Source organism: Rhamphochromis sp. 'chilingali', assembly GCF_963969265.1.
Source record: "Rhamphochromis sp. 'chilingali' genome assembly, chromosome: 6".
NCBI lineage: Eukaryota > Metazoa > Chordata > Actinopteri > Cichliformes > Cichlidae > Rhamphochromis > Rhamphochromis sp. 'chilingali'.
Genome location: NC_137933.1, coordinates 19393757 through 19410279, shown reverse-complemented (window position 1 = coordinate 19410279; position 16523 = coordinate 19393757). Strand labels below are relative to the sequence as shown.

Below are 16523 nucleotides of genomic sequence, written 5' to 3'. Positions count from 1 at the left end.
GCCTGCCAGCCCACAGATCGATAGCTCTGCTCTCTTAATCAGGTCTCTGGTGACTGTGGGCGGACGAGTGCGTGTGTTTCTGTGTGTGGACAGGTGGTTGTATCAGCTGGGGGCTGCACTTGTATTTCTTTCTATCTTCAGTCCTCTGACTCTTCACCATGACTGTTTATCTCAACCGTATAGCCTTGGCTTATTCTCCTCGTTGCTTATTGCCCCGGCCGTATCACTTACTTCATGCCCTTTGCTGACTTTATTTTTTGCATATTAATTTCTTTCACCCTCATTTTCACAGCTGTTGTTAGAAATCCAATCACTGTGACAGTCCTGCATCGTATTTTTGTCTTCTTTCCCTGGCTTTACTTACATCTCTTCACACGCTCTCTGCACACTCTGGCGGCACGCCAGGGTTCATCCGAGAAGAGTCTCACAGTCGAGTCGGTCCCGGTACCACTGCAATTTGTCGTAACTCGTGATGAAGACAGAAGAGGTTAGACATTGTAGGAATGGAGATGAGAACCGATGAGAGGTGAGAAGAGCGAGCGGAGCGAGAGGGTTAGTCAGATGGAGTGCGGGGCATCCAGCTGTGGTGTTGTGCCTTGCTAGAGAATCCGCCTTCAGGCTCTCATTGCACCTGCATAGCCACAGCTGCACAGACACAGTGTAACACTCTTTGGGGGGAAAAAAACTTCCAAAACACTTTTTAATTAAAAATTTCCAAAACTTTTTAATTTTCATATGAAAACTGTTATTCCAAGTGCATCAGTGTGTTTACAAAACTAAATCAACCCAACAGTGTTCATCGTCTTTCTCCTGATTTACCACCGCACCGGATTTCATTTTGTTTAGTGCAGGTTTAATTAACCATGATCCTTGATTCTGGTTACACCACTCTACCACAAAAAGCTGTCATTGTGCATTCTCTGATCACACCATTTTCACTAATCAAACATCAGAATATTTCAATAAGAGCACATTTACCAAACGCTGCTTCTGGGTTTGAGCATTTTTTTAGTGGAGCATTTGAAAATCCTGGTCATCACGATCCATGCACACCACAGCTAGCTGTTCCCCTCTCATTAATGCAGATTGAAGAGCGGACCCCTCAGTTTCGCTGGGTGCAAAACACTTCACAAAGTGTTTGAAATTTCATATTTATTTTTTGTTTTCCAAGAGCTGCCACAAACATTTGCAACCGATTCCCTTTTTTTTTTTTTTAGCTCTAAAAAGGTCCTCTACGAACCTTTCATTGTGGGAAAGTAGCATAATTTGAAAGCACACTCACAATGGAAGTGTTTGGTTTTTTTATATGATAAGTACTTCAGTAGAAGACAAAGGGTCTTCTTTTTGATTCCTGAAGACAAGAAGTTCCCTCAAGTTTGAATCAAATCTTTTGGACCTAAGTCATGACCTGGAAAACAGCAAACATGTACAGAAACACTGTTTATACCACACCTTTTTGAAGCTAATATGGCTAATTTTGTGTCACTAACACTGTGTCTCCTTGCAGAGGTTCTGTTCAATACTGTCCTAAACAAATATCAGACTGATGATTTCCACAGTTTTCCAATGTCACAGAAGAGTAAAAAGTGGTAGACAGTAAACATGTTTGCCCAGTGACTGAACGATGGTACTACTTGCTCACTGCAACTACTTGCATTTAGTTAGTTACAGATTGCAATGTGACTCCACAGGCGACCTCCTAATGGGAGGAAACCTGTCTCCCAGCAATCATAGACTGACTACACTCACTCTCAGAGAGATTGGCAAATAATTAATAACAGGGTGAAAACGTATTGCAATCAATCTGCATCAGTTTCCACCAATGGGCACAAACTCTTTGTACTGGGGACTTGAGTCGCCTGGTTGCGAGCTGGCTGTATTCTGGTTACATAGTTAAATCACCGTAGCAACAACTACTTTGTGGAGGAATTTCTGTTTCAAACCTGCGAGGTTCTGCTTGGACTGAACGTAAGAAGTTAATGTGAATTTCTGTGATCTGGCTTTCTGTGTTTGAAGACAGCAATGTATTTACCATTTTTCCTGATACATCTGATTTTTGCATTTATTTGCCAACTTGACCCCATTCACTCGCAAACTGTGAAACTGGCTGTCTCCTTTTTATTTGCCATTTTATCAGTCTTGATGCACCAATGTTGTTTTGAAGATGGCAGCTGATCGCAAGTGGTTACATACCTGTTCAAGGTCACGAGGTCACAAGTTCATTGCACACAGTCGCAAAACCTTTGATTATGATGTGCCCTCCGCTGTGTATTACATTTTACATATAAATTATATTTATAGTGTATTTATAGTTGCGAATAAGTTTCCTCAAATGTTAGCTTCCACGATGTTCCATGATGTCTTCATCTACTTTTCTGCCTCCTCTCTGTCTACCTGTGTGCAGAGAAACAGCCGTGTTTCTCTCTGCTGATGTACACCTGCAGTTCTTTATCCAGGCACCTGTATGTTGTCATGCAACTTTTCCAGTCATGAAAAGAATAGTCGCAGGAGGTCCTTCTTGTTGACCTTGCCCATCTGATTCCTCGGCATCTCCTCTACCACCACCAGGCCTGTAGGTATGGTGTAGGGTGCCATGTGCTCCCTGCAATAAACACCACTGTTAATATGGATGCACACACAAATACGCAACAACAACAACAACAAAAAAAGAAAAAAGAAAAAACAGCAAACAACTGCAAAACAAAGGCTAGCCCTGTGGCGGAGTAGTCGAGATAAGGAAACGTCCTTCATACGTTCATACACTCTGCTGTTCTTCTCCCTTAATATCCCCAATTCGCCTTCCAGACACAGACAATCCCCCTTCGTACAAAAACAATATAATCACTGCAAGATGAAATAAAAAAATAAAAATAAACAAATAATAAAAAGGGAAAACAGAAGGCTATGATAATTAAAAGTGTTTTATTTTTTTCCGTTTTGAATGGCTGGTTGTTACGTCAAGTCTTGAAGCCCGGAGCTTTTTTTATTATCTTCTAACCTAGTTTGTTTGTTTGTGCGGACGTGCGCGTGCTTTGGTGTGCAATCCAGTTGTGCGTGTGTGCGAGCATAATGACTGATATGACCGCCATCAAACACTCCTTTCAGCAGATGTCCGCGTGTTTCTGACTGAGTGAGTGAAGTGTGAATATATACGCATACGTACACGTCTCTGTAACGGGGGCTTGCGTGCTTGTGTCGCCGATTTCTCCAGGGCAATGTGTTCCTGTGTGTCTGCGTGCACGGGTGCGCGTGCACAAGCCTGAGCGTTCGAGGCGGTGTGAGGCAGTGAGGGTGAGACAGAGATTCAGACTGACAGCTGAAGCCAGGGCACTGAAGAGTGAGCATCCATCTACTTGTTTATGTCTCATTTTATCTCTTTCTCGCTCTCCCCTACACCCAGGCCTCAGCAGAGGGCTGTGTGCTGGAACTGTCTGTCTCCTGGGAGGACCCCTGGCTGCAAACACTGTGTGTGTGTGTGTGTGTGTGTTAACCTGAGTCACAGGCAGTAGTGGTGATCTACCATACTGGACCAGCAGGCGATAGCAGTGGGATCTAACATCCATACACCATATGGAGCTCACAGCAGTACACACACTCACACACACACTGCGCTCTACAAGAATTCAGTGATGTAAATAAATGACACTGGTGGGTTGTAGAAAGTGTGGAGGACAAAAACAGATGGTTGGAAAGTGAAGAAAAGGGTGTAAAAGAGAGTGAGAGCAGATTTTTTATGAAAACAGACTGGAGGAGTTAAAAAAAAAGACTGTTTGTGTCACTGCAATGTGGAGGGTGAATGTCACCAGTAACCGTCTCTAGCAGACAAAATAAACTCAGCTGACATTTAGGAAGCGAGGTGAAAAAAAACAAACTGTTAGGTAGCAGGACAAAGTCCTCTGTAATAATCATTTGTTTGCTTCCCCCACATCATCTTCTTCTTTTTCATCTCCCTCATTAGTCCATCTATGGCCTTTCTTTCTCTCACATCCTTTGCTATTGATCTGGGGACTTGAAGGCCAGTCACTGGGGATGTGTGTGCTGCTCAGAGACCCACACAGTCTGAATTAGGTGCCTCCATTTGGTCCACTAAACTACATAAAATTGAACTAGTAGTTTAGCTTTCAGTTCTAAAGGCTTACAAGTCAAGACATAACGAAAAAAAATCCAGCCCTTTCCAGGTCCTGAAATTAGGCAATGACAATGTCAGATGAAGAACAAAACATGACATATTACACCATGTCATTATTTATTTAGCAAAAACAAAGTGCAATAACCTGAAGCAATGGTTTTCTGTATGAATTTATCAGCCTCTCACATTATTGTGGGAGAACTCATAGCCCTCATCTTTACAATGCTGCTTCAGTTTATTGAGGTCAGTGAGCGTTCATTCATGCACAGCTCTCTTAAGTTCCCACCCCAGTATTTAAACCAGGGCGAAGCATAGACGTTGGACCATTGCAATGCTTTCTTTGATCTTTTCAGTCATTCTGTTGCAGATTTGCTGCTGAGCCCGGATCCCTGTCCTGTTGCATGACTCAGGATGGGCCAAGCTGTCAGACAGATGGCCTCACATTTGACTCTAGCAGACTTTCATGGTTGACTCAGTGCCATACTTGTTGAGTTTGCTCCTAATTGTACTGTCATGAACGTTAACATTTAACATGCTAACCGTTCTTCTTTTTTTAGTTTAGGAGTGATTCAAGCAGCTCAATTCTTTTCTCTATTTAAATGAAGGATTTTTTACCTTTACTGCCACACAAATGCATAACACTGACTACCTCAGCTGAGAAGGCCTGATTAGGAGGATTTTATTGCTACAATGTTACTTTTTGTTTTATATTTTATATATTTTTTATTTGAACTATTTCTTCAAAGCAGCTTTATAAAACTAGATTTATTCAGTGGGTAGTTTTATTTTAGATCAATTACTTCTAGTATGAAGTAATAGGTTAATTGCAAAGCTATGCCTTCAAAGTAGTTTCCCCAGCACTGAGCAGAACTGACAAAGAGCTGTGAAGATTGTCCTTTTAAATCAGCTTAAGAAGACTTAACAAAAACATGGTCCTGTAATAATAATGGGATACGATGCTCTTTTTGGAGTTTGTTTTTGTGGATTCAGGATGATGGATTAGTTGTAAGTTATTCAGGTCACAATCTCCACTGGTGGTATGAGCTTGGAGTCCCCCTGGGCTGCAAAGCACTTTTAAAGGTGGCAGGTGGTCCAGTGGCTAGTGGTGTTACATCTCTGTTTTTTCAAAAGCAACACTTTGCTTAAAGAAAAATCAAAGCTTTGCTGTTTAAAGTCCAACACCAGTTGAAACACCAGTTTAAAGCAATAAATCCATGTTTTTTCTCATATGACTGGGGTTCTCTCTGTAATACTGCAGTGTCTTTGTGTTACAATATCATTCACAATGCAAAGTCCCTGTTTTAATAAAGTCTGCTTCCACTTGGACGTGTTTATCTGGTGAACAGAGTCCATTCCTGCAAAAGCAGAGCCACCTTAAACTTTTCTGACAGTTCACATATTTGCCTGAAAGAAAATACAGCATGCATTTTCATGCAGTGTGGATGTTAATATCAGCATAGCCTGATAGAATAGTACAGGTTCATGCAAAAATGTGGAAAATATCCCTATATTTAGCCTGTCAACAGCAATGTATTTGCTGGATATCAAAATAAAAGCAGGTATACACACAGTGACGTTCACCCTGTGACAGCTGATAGGCTCCAGTCCCCCCCCCCCCCGTGACCTGAATTGAATAAGTGGGTAAGAGAGTGGATGGATTTTATGCACATAATGCTTACTTTTGTCTGCCTAACATGTTTGATTTGGCCGACTTTTTAAACCGGATGCCTTCTTGACTCAAGCTCAAAGGTGTCAGTATTTCCTCACCGGAGCTTGCTCACTTGCTAGGTGAATAAACCACAACACCAGTTGGTATGTGCATAATAAGAGACAAAATTAATTAGAAAGCTCCAAAAACAGTGCACAAAGCAAAGGTTATTCAGCTGAAAGTCACAGTACCTTGCCCAGGTCTTCAATTCTGGCAAAGTCATGCTCTTGCCCCTCTTCAGCTGCACTACAGCAGTGACTTTTTGACCCCACGTGGCATCTGGGGCTCCAATCACAGCAACATCTACAAGGTTAAATATGACAAAAAATCAGACAAGCTGCAGGTAAAATTCAGCTACTCCTTTATTTTTGTCTTTCTCTACAGCAAAAGGACACCAAACTCATTTTTGATGAGTTACCTTCAGCACATAACTGCTGGATATTAACAGTGATCAAATGGTTGAGGTGCTGGTTCAGGGCTTTAATTACATGTGTCTTACAGCGGTGACATTACTTCATTCCACTTACCCGTGATGTCTGGATGAGCCAGAAGGTGACGCTCCACATCGAGTGCGCTGATCTTGTAGCCACCACTCTTGATGATGTCGACACTGGTGCGACCCATGATCCAATATACGCCGTCTTTATACACAGCGGTGTCTCCTAGAATACAGACAGGCCCATACAAGAAAGACAATGTGATGTAAGGGAAACACAGGGAAAAATACAGTCATAATTTTCTGGAACACCATTTTTATAACAAGAAGTTATTAAGCCCAATTACAATATATATACCTAAAAACAAGGCTGATAATGAACTCAATTAAAAAAATTAAGTAATATTTTTTTATAGCTAAGAATAGGGAATGTAGGGTATGTAAACTTGTATCTGTGTGTAAGAGAGCGTGTGTGTTTGAGACACAAAGTCAGATAACAGTGGATGGATGAGTGTTTAAGTTGCCCCATCCTCCAGACATACATCCTCCACAGACCCACGCACACTCATGCATAAGTTTCTGGGGGACAGGTGTGGGGGAAGGCGAGTACAGTATGTGGGATGAGGGGCGCAGCTGCGCTCGTGTATGACGAGCTGGGGAAATGGGTCAGTATGGATCAGTGGGGAGAGATTAGGGAGAGAAAAATGGACGGAGGAGGGAAGGAGAGGAAGCCTGAAAATAAGGATCAGGAATATATTCTTTAGCAGAATTACATTGGGGCTGTCCACAGCTGAAACAGAGAGTGGACGCAAGTGTGTGAGACACTGTGATGAAGTGATGCATAGCAGTTAAGTTTGGATGAATAGGTTAAAAGGTCAGCGAAGGTCAGGGACTGTTCAAATATGCAAAGTGAACCTTTATGTCTTAAAGCCAGCTGTGATGTTAGAAAATCTGACTCTTTTTCACACATTTACTATGACAACTTTTCACATCTTCCAGTTATCATCATGCTCAGCTGGGTTTTTTCTCTATCCAGGAAGTTGGTAGGTGGAGTTGGGAAGCTTGTTTGCATGAACCAGCAAGATCTGGGCTGAGCAGAGAGCAAAGTGCATAAAGGACTGCCATCTGGGTTATTTCTCTCTCTCCTTGGGCTCCTGGCCTCTTTTCCTCGTCTGTCTTTGGTTTGCTCTTCCAAACCAAAGACACAAAGACCCATGTATACACTCAGCCCTCCATTAAACACACTACTGGCTGACGTGACTACTTGAATATCTCATAATTTCAAAACTGCCCCTGTGGAGTTTCTAAGCAAACAGAAACTCTGGGAATTTTCTACTTTCTGCCAAGAAACAGTCCTCTCAGTAAATGCTCTGTAAAAATGCTACACTCTTGATTTTATTCGTATTTTTTCTATTAGCATATTCATTAGTGTGTTTTAGAGGTGCTTATAAACAGATTTAGCACTTTGTCCTTTGGATGTCATGAGCTCAGATTTTCACTACATAATTATTATGACCAAAAGAATTCTCTATAAGGACATTATTATGATGGCCATAGAAATCTTTAATTTACTTTTCATGTGTTTAGTGTCCTAGTCACACTTGGCTGGGAACACCTTGGCAACTACCAGGGTTGGTATGGAAAAAACTATAGTTTCCATCTGGTTGGCAAGTGGTTGCTGGCAGTTGTTGTGAAACCAATTTCAAACGCCTCAGTCACACAGGGCTTGGTCAGCGAACCCTCCAACATCCACAGGTTGTTAGGGAAGAATCTACAGGTACATTTGATCACAAAGAGGTAATACAGCCATGCCTTGAAAACCTGCATGTGATTGCTTTTTTGCATATACTACGATATACCCGCTACACATGTGTCTTTCCGGTGTACTCTGCACCCGAGACTTAGGAAAAACACAACTTGGACACCAGTCATTCAGTCTCCACAGCATCTGTGTACACAGCTTGCAAGTTAGTATAAACCTATCCTTAAGATGCCACACAAATTACATATGATGTTACTGCACATGATATCACACGTTAGCCTTTCCTTTTGTTCCTGTTAAAGTAACTGGTTGCTGGCTGGAGCTTCATATTGATTAAAATTGTGTCAGCAGTTTAACTCTCAGTAAAAAAGTGCACAAAGCAAAATCCTTAAAGGCATGGTTGGACGTTTATTCCCCAAAATGCTGAACAATTCTGAGGGACATAGTTGCACTTGTAAGCTTTACACAGCACCCCTCAGCATTGCAAAAAACCTCAGTGTTGCTCAGTTAAGAACATTTAAGGTAAAGCTGTGCGTGTTTGCAGACTGTAGCTGAAAAATATGGAGTCAATAAAAGAAAGCAACTGCACCTGCCTCACCTGGAATCAGCAGCATTGTAGGAGAGGGATTACATTTTGATGGTGGTCTGTTTTTACTGCCATCTTCCACCTGTCCTCTATTCCATCATTTAGTCTGTACTGCTAACCCCATATCCCTCCATCCGTCTTACCTATACGTCCATGTTTTCAGCTTCTCCAGCTCCAGTGCCACACAAACACAAACAAACTATGTTTTCTTACGTTTTCAATTCTATTTTTATGCTTCTTTTTTTTTCCAACTACCTCTCAAACATCTCTCATCACATCTTCTGTTTCCTTCTCTCCACCTCTCTTCCTGTCTCCTCTTCCCCCCTCTTGCCTCTCCACCTCAGCATCAATAGAGGGCCCATCTGTTCCCATATATCATGCACTTCATTTCAGTTTATTAGCTGGGATAAATCATAAATATTTCATTATACATCACGGGCGGCTGTCGCCTGCACACCGACAATTTATCACCGCTGCCCTCTCTGCCGGCTTGCCACGGCGGCTATAAGCTTTCCAGTCTATTAAACAAGATTGATACAGTGTGTAAATTTAGATATTGGGAATTTCTTCACAGACCACTGCTCCGCACTGATAGGCCAGGGTAACAGGAGGGAGGAAAGGGAGGATGGAGGGAGAGGGGGAGAAAGTAGAGAGGCGAGCAGAGGAGCTGGTTTGGTGTTAACACCACTATCAGGGTAGTTACAGTTCCCCCTCTTTAAGATGAGGGGCAAAAGAAGAAGAAAAAAATGATTTGGTTTCAGCCATGTAGCTCTCTCATCTTATGCAAACAGATATGGAGAAATGAGCAGTTTACGTGCACACTGATAAACTGTTTGTGTATCCTGCGTGGGCGTGTGTGTGCGCGCAAATTGAAACAGATAAAAACATACAATAAAATCAGTACATCTAGCTGTAGCGTCAAGGAAGAAAAGCTGCATTAACGAAGCAAACGCTGACAAAAGGGTTTGAAAAGGAACGCTCAGACAACATAGTTGAATTGAGTTTGAAGTACTTATACAGGACTCTTTGACCTTGTCTCTTTGAGGGGAAGGAAGTAACGAGGGATAGAACAACATGTTTGGAGAGACGCACAAGTGGGAATAGCGATTGGAGAACACAGACTGATAAAAGAGGAAAGAAGGGCGGGAGCGGGATTGTTGGGAACTGTGTTACTAGGACGTACATTTACACACACAAATATACACACATGCGTACTGTATGTACTCACACACAACACATGCGTACGCACACACACGCACACAATCACTACTTCAGGCATCAGAGACTCTCCGCCATTATGTGTTATGGCGTCTGAGGCAGATATGGCCGAATGGCTTTCCTAATTAAAACGATAAGAAGCCTAATTGCACTGGGCTTTCATCTCATTCTGAGGCATTAAAGAAAGTGAAGGCACACAGTGTGAAAAAAAGAAATAAAAATAGATCAAGAATTTAACTGAGGATGGAGGGTCAGAGGAAACTTCCACAGTGTCTTTCAGAAAACCAGGAAAATGACATTAGAGGGGTTCGCAGAAGCAGAAAAGAAAACATCAAATTATTTCAAACCAATAACAAGAAAAACAGCATCGTGAGGAGAGGTGAGCTACGAGCAGCTGCAATATTTCCAACTATTTAACCAAGATTACAGTAAAGCAGAAATTGCCTTTGGAAGGTGACTCATTTATTTTAACAAAAATGAATCGCTTTCACTCTTGCTGTGATATTTTTGCAGAATAAAAAATAAGCTTTTGTCGGTGATATCCTTGACGCAGGAAAACCAAACATATTATACTGAACAAACTGTAGGAAAAAAAGTGGAGAAATGAAGGGAAACTGTATAGTTAAAACAAAAGCTGGTGTATGTTTTTGATGGTATGATACAGTTGACAGAGCTGATATACACAGTATGGACAGGCTGGGGTTGGTCGGGGCCCCTTAGTTCAGTCACACAGGCCTGCAGTTGCTAGGGAAAAATGTGTAATCTGAGATTGGCTGGCAAGTGTTTCCTGGAGACTGCTCGCTGTTCCCAGGTGATTGGCTGCAAAGTGGGTATTACACCAAAAACAGAGAAAGTTTTTGTCTTCAGAGTAAAAGTTGTGCCTCACCACTACAACCAACACATGCCAAAAGCTGCAACTTTCACTTTGAAGGCAAGCATTCTCACACTTTTCAGACTCTCACTACCACGCACGATGTGGTAATGAAACTGAGACCAGTTGGTATCTTCCATGCAAACTGCAGGTGATCATGTGCTACCGAACAAAGCAGTTTCAAAGCACAGTTTCACTAATAAACCGCAGTAATCAGAGATTCACTGACATCTGTTTAGACCTTTATGAATGATCTCACAGAGCTGCCACTTACAAACCTGTTAGGGAATTCACATTTTTCTGTTGTGGTCGCCAACAGGTCTTACCTGACGCCTTACCACGATATTCGAAACAATTCTGTGTATCTAACTTCATGAGAACAGTTTACCCTTCTCTGTCTCAGTATGACTGTTGGTGTGTTCCTAAAAAAGCTGGAAGTTGGAATTTCTGAGTTCTCAGTCAGAGCTGAAATCTGGAATTCCCCTTCGACTCGGATTTCCCACCAGGAAAGTCGGAAAAGACCCAGCAACCCCGAGTTAACAATCCAAGATGGCGGCACTGAACAGCCATAAAACTATAAAACTGCTCATCTGCACTGCCAGCGTTGTGTATTTATGACTGCCTAAATAAGCAATAAACAGCGCACTGACCAGCCTCCATCCATAATGTGCTGCAGCAGTTTTTAAATTAAAAGTATAAAAAGAAACAAGTATTATGATCCTATTTTTATATAGGATTATATAATCCTACTTTTACTTCTTTTTTCTGGAACATGCTAAATTGGGAGTGGTGTCACTCCCGAGTTATTTGGAATTTGGAACACAGTGTGTGCCCCAGTGCACAAAGCAAAATCCTTAAAGGCATGGTTGGATGAGTGTGGTGGTGAAGATGAACTTTACTGCCCCACACAGACTCTTGTGCAACTGCACCGAACATCTTTGGAAGGGGCTAGAATGGCGAATGCAAGCCAGGCCATCGTGAAAATTTCAAAAAAATCCAGCAGGATGGTGTCCCAGAATTGGGAAGCTGTTACAGATCGAAGAGGAGGAGGGGGGTCACATCCAAATTTGCCTATGAATGTAGATTGGGATGCCATAAAAGCTGCTGTAGGTGGCTAAATATTTTTTGTATGTTGTTATAGTTCAAGAAAGACAAAGGGCACATTCACGAGGACATGTAGTTATGTTTCACTAAAAATGAAGTTAATGCAGTTTACTCAGCCTGGAGCTTAAATTTTGGTCCAGGAAGGACAGGAAAGGCCCTCCTGCACAGGGTTGTTGTCTCAACCCATCGAACAAACTGTTTGCCTCTCTTGCAGAGTACCCACTCAACAAACACTCAGTGATGACAGGGAAGCAGAAAAGGGGCTCCACACTCATCTTCCTTACATCAGGAAATGTGACAAGATTCAACAGTCTCTTCTATTTTTAAAACTTGTCCTAAATTATTATTAATCCCCCTCATCGATGCTGCCTGTGCCTTAAAAATGATGCACTTGTATTACGCCCATTTTTTCCACACAACAATCCAGAACGACACAAAGACACACAGACAAAGTCTAGACGTGTTACTTTTCTAAGACAAAAAACGTGCAAAAGAAAAGGTCAGAGTGTGACATATGACAAAGGCCAACACTGCAGAAACAGTTCAGTCTGCTGCCACTAGCTTCACTGCGAGAGGTGCCGGGGAATGAAAGAATGAAAGAGAGAGACAACTAAAATTTCACAAAAACAGTTTCTGTAGAGGTGACAGAAGTCATCTCTTAGCTTGCCAGCACCTTCTAGCACCATAAGAGATTTCTGCTGCTACGGGAACACACAGAAATAAGTGTTTGCAATTCAGTGTGGTTTGAGTGCGACCTTGATCTAAGTACCATGCACTTGTGTTTGTGTGCATGCCCCACTCAACCCTGGAGATGTGGCTGGCATTTCACTTCCTGTAAAGTGTACACTTTCAGTGATAAGATGAAAATGTGTTCACATTCACATTTGAGCCCATTCTGGCTTGTAGTTTATGCTTTAAAAAAAGTATAAAAACACAACAACAACAGAACGTGAACCTTGGGAAGGGTATGGAATAAATAAATAAATCTTATAGACATTCACACTCTCAAACAGCCTGAGCTTCTGGCTGATAGGGGCTTACTTGTAAACATAATACTGACTTCAACATTAAAAACTTTAGTCATGTTAAAGATGAACATCCAAGTCATAAATGGATGGACACGGTCAGCAGCGATACTCAGGCACACTGTGGCATTTAAATGACGCTCAAATGCCGAGCCTATCATCTGAATGTCAAAGCAGACAGACTCATCAGAAAAAGGAAAATCTTTTCCAGTCTTCTGTTGTCCAATTATTGGTTTCTTTGTGCAAATTGTACTCTTAGTTTCCTGTTTTTCTGCTGCTCTGTTTTAAGGTTCAGAGGTGCTCTTCTTCATACCTTGGCAGCAACAACTCGTTATTTGAGTTATGGTTTTGTTCCTATCAGCTTGAAGAAATCTTGGCAGTAATTCCAGATTTAAGCAAAATATAGAAGTGAACCGTTGGGATAGTTAATGCTGTAAGTGATATGAACTCAGATTCAAGTCTGATGTTTAAGGTGATAAGAATACTTACATTTCACCTCGATGTCCTCATGGCTGAAAATTCCACATGCTGTAAAGGTGACGTCTTTAGCTGCCCTCTCTTTGACCTTCTATCTTCACTATTTACAGCCACCAATAGCCACTAGACAGGCTGCTCTGTAGGTGTTACACCTAATTAATTTTAATTGAGTGCCTTCAATCTACAGCATAGTCCCATCCTCTGTATATCTTCTGAATACACCAATGTAGGTGGATGCAAACTTAAAAAACAAACAAAACAAAAAACAGATATAAAATTTCAAAAAAAGACTCCAAAACTCAGAAGTGTTTTTCCTTCTGACATTTTTTTGTAGAGCTGTTATTTGACAGACATAGAGTGTTTATACATGCCTCTACATGAGCATCGCTGAAGTGCTGAACATGAGCCTGACGAGGAGACGCTTCTCCTCTGCGGGAAGGTACAAGTGGAGTCAGGGTCTTTCAACCCATTCAGCACAACCTAAACTCTCACACTGCGGGTCAAAACTAAGCACCCTCCATCACCGTGGAGAGGAGAGCCTTATCTGCACAAGATGAGACAGGTCTAAATGTGTCATGCCTCTTCAGAGAGTGACTGTAAACACTTAGCATATATGAATATTAATGTTTCACATTAAAGCCCCAATGCCTAGATGGAAGTCTTAATGAGGATAAATAACAGACAGCCAAGCACCGAAATCTCAGCTCTGACATTATTTATCATCCTTAACTTTTGTCACAGCTCCTTTTTTAGTAATTAATATCATACAAGAAAGCACTTTGCACTTGGATGAGTGATCTAATTTGTTTAATATAATGCAATTAAAAGAGCTTGAATTGCTTTATGTTAATGTTACTGATTATATTCCTGGCTGGACTGCCTTTCTCAAAGAAGATAACAGGCTGAAGCTGAGGATTGATGTCTGTCTCAGATCTGCCACGTTCATCAAGGAAATTTAACCGCTGTTTACAAGCATCCACACTCCACAGAGTCACACAAATCTAGTCTCATTCAAGACACAGTTTTGCCTTTGCCACTTTGGATTCATACCAACTCTTGCCTTTTTGCCTTTCCCTGGAACAGACAGGTGAACGAGGTAAGAAAAAGAATCAGGAGGGAACTTTAAAAATATTTTATGCATCTTCAGTTTACCAAAAACCCCAGAAAAAAACCCATCCTGTACACGATATGGTGTTTATTTACCTGCAACTAGTATTAATAAAACAATGGCCAACATGCGTCGACGTCTCAGCTGTAAAGCTGCACGGATGGCTGTTTGATCGAAGTGCTGCGGGGAGCGGGGCGTTGGATGAATCCCGTAGGGAGCACTGACATTGGAGTTAGGAGGACACGATGTAACTTGGGGTGAAATATGACATTGGGAACACAGAGAGGGATGGAGGCAGGGAAGAGGAGAGAACAGCTGGAAGCAAAAGACCAATGCACAAATGACTAGTGAAGGCTCTGCAGGATATGAGCCACACTCCTGTTTGTCTGTCTGCTGAAAATTTCCCCCGCAGATCTAAAGCTCACCTTTAAAGCTGAGGTTATATCTCTCTTGGTTGCACACAAGCACACACAAACACACACGCACACCCATACTCAATCAAATGTGTCCTAACACTCATGTTTGGTGAAATGAGATTCTGAAAAATGAAGCCCTGCATCATAATACAAATATGGTAGATGCCAAAAAAACCCCAACCAAGTCCAAATTCATATTTTAACCACATTTGCAGCTTTTAAAAGAGCCATTTACCTCACATTAAAACCATATTTCAAGCAATTTCGCATTAATGTTGCCAAATGAAAGACCAGACTTCATGAAAGGATTGAGAGGCAGTAACACAACAGGACCATCATGAAAGACAGCCTCTCTCAAACCCTCCCCCCCGATGTTTCTGCAGTTATTCTTCAGCTGCTAATTTTGAGGTGGAAAATCTTTGCTGCAAAAAGTGGAACCTGCTGATGGCAGACTTGGAAAATCTCCAAGTAATCCAGTCTTGTGAACAAAAACAGCTTTGATAAACTGAATGTTTCAGCTCCTCAGAAATCACAGTGAAATAAACAAAGACGTGCTGGACTGAATGATCAGCTTGCTATATGGTGGGTCAAAGTCACTAAAACATATCAATAACAGAATAGACTGATTTATTCATTCAACCATTCATCTCTTCATGCCTGTCTTTAAGGGGGACACCAAGGTGTTCCCAAGCCAGCTGAGAGATACAATCTTTGCAGCATGTCCTGGGACTGCCCCGGGATTTCTTCCCAGCAGGATATGCCTGAAATACCTCACCTACAAAGCATCCTAGTCAGATACCTGAGACACCTTAATTGTCTCCTTTCCTTTTGTGGAGGCGCTACACTGAGTCCCTCCCGCATGACAAAGCTCCTGACCCAATCTATAAGGGAGAGCCCAGACACCTTTTAGATTAAATTCCTTTCCACCGTTTGTATCTGCGGTCTTGTTCTTTTGGTCACTACTCAGAGCTCGTATCCAGATCACCGCAACAGGCTGGTACATCACCCATGTTACTACAGATGCCACACCAATCTGTCAGTTAAATTCTTGCTTCGTGGATGTCTCACTTGTCAACAAGACCCTATGACGCTCTTCCACTGAGGCATCAACTCATCCCCAACCCCGAGTGGGCATGCCACACTTTTCCAGTGTGTCAGCCAAGACAGCCCCACAGCATCCAGAGCCTGAAGAAACCTAAATCTCATCCAGCCCAGGGGCTCAGTCAACAGGTTATTTTTTTTTAATTTGATGTTTTTATTTTATTAATTGGGTTAGATATGGCAGCTGACTAGTTTGCGTGTTTGTTTTCTGTCACAATGTTTAAAACGATTCATACAAAAATCTGTTTTTGTATCTCTGAAAAGCTGCTGGGAGCTCATGAAAGTTGCCCTAATAAACACCTTTCACACAGTTATGTAATTAAATAATTTAACCTCTCTGGGGCTAATAGTCAGATTCCAGGCTCAGTTTTATCCCAACTGCTCTCTGCAGCACAGCCAAACTTCTTATTAGTGAAATAAAAAATTCAAAAACAGCTAATGCTTAAGCTTCTCTTTCTTCCCATGAGTTCTGACTAATTTATGCATTCATAAATTACTCTTGGAGGAGTTCTGGGTTTTGTTTGTTGGCATCAACTAACGACTAACGAGCAAATCTGAAGCAACGCCTTCAGTCTCTCTTCT

General features: G+C 41.8%; 1 protein-coding gene across 4 annotated transcripts in view; it reads right to left on the bottom strand.

Annotated features, from left to right (window-relative positions):
• The window catches only part of acsf3 (acyl-CoA synthetase family member 3), a 59974-nt gene that overhangs the window by 3075 nt on the left and 40376 nt on the right, over positions 1-16523 (bottom strand). For 2 of the 4 annotated variants that reach the window (XM_080885333.1, XM_080885334.1), the window contains exons 8-10: positions 6365-6499; positions 6029-6140; positions 369-2602 (exon numbers count right to left, since the gene is read on the bottom strand). In XM_080885333.1, coding sequence (XP_080741459.1) covers positions 2488-2602; positions 6029-6140; positions 6365-6499 — 362 coding nt within the window. In that variant the 3' untranslated portion in view covers positions 369-2487. Of the gene's footprint in view, positions 1-73; positions 2603-6028; positions 6141-6364; positions 6500-16523 lie in introns of those variants that run through there. The other 2 variants (XR_013971971.1, XM_080885332.1) reach the window with 2 other exon arrangements.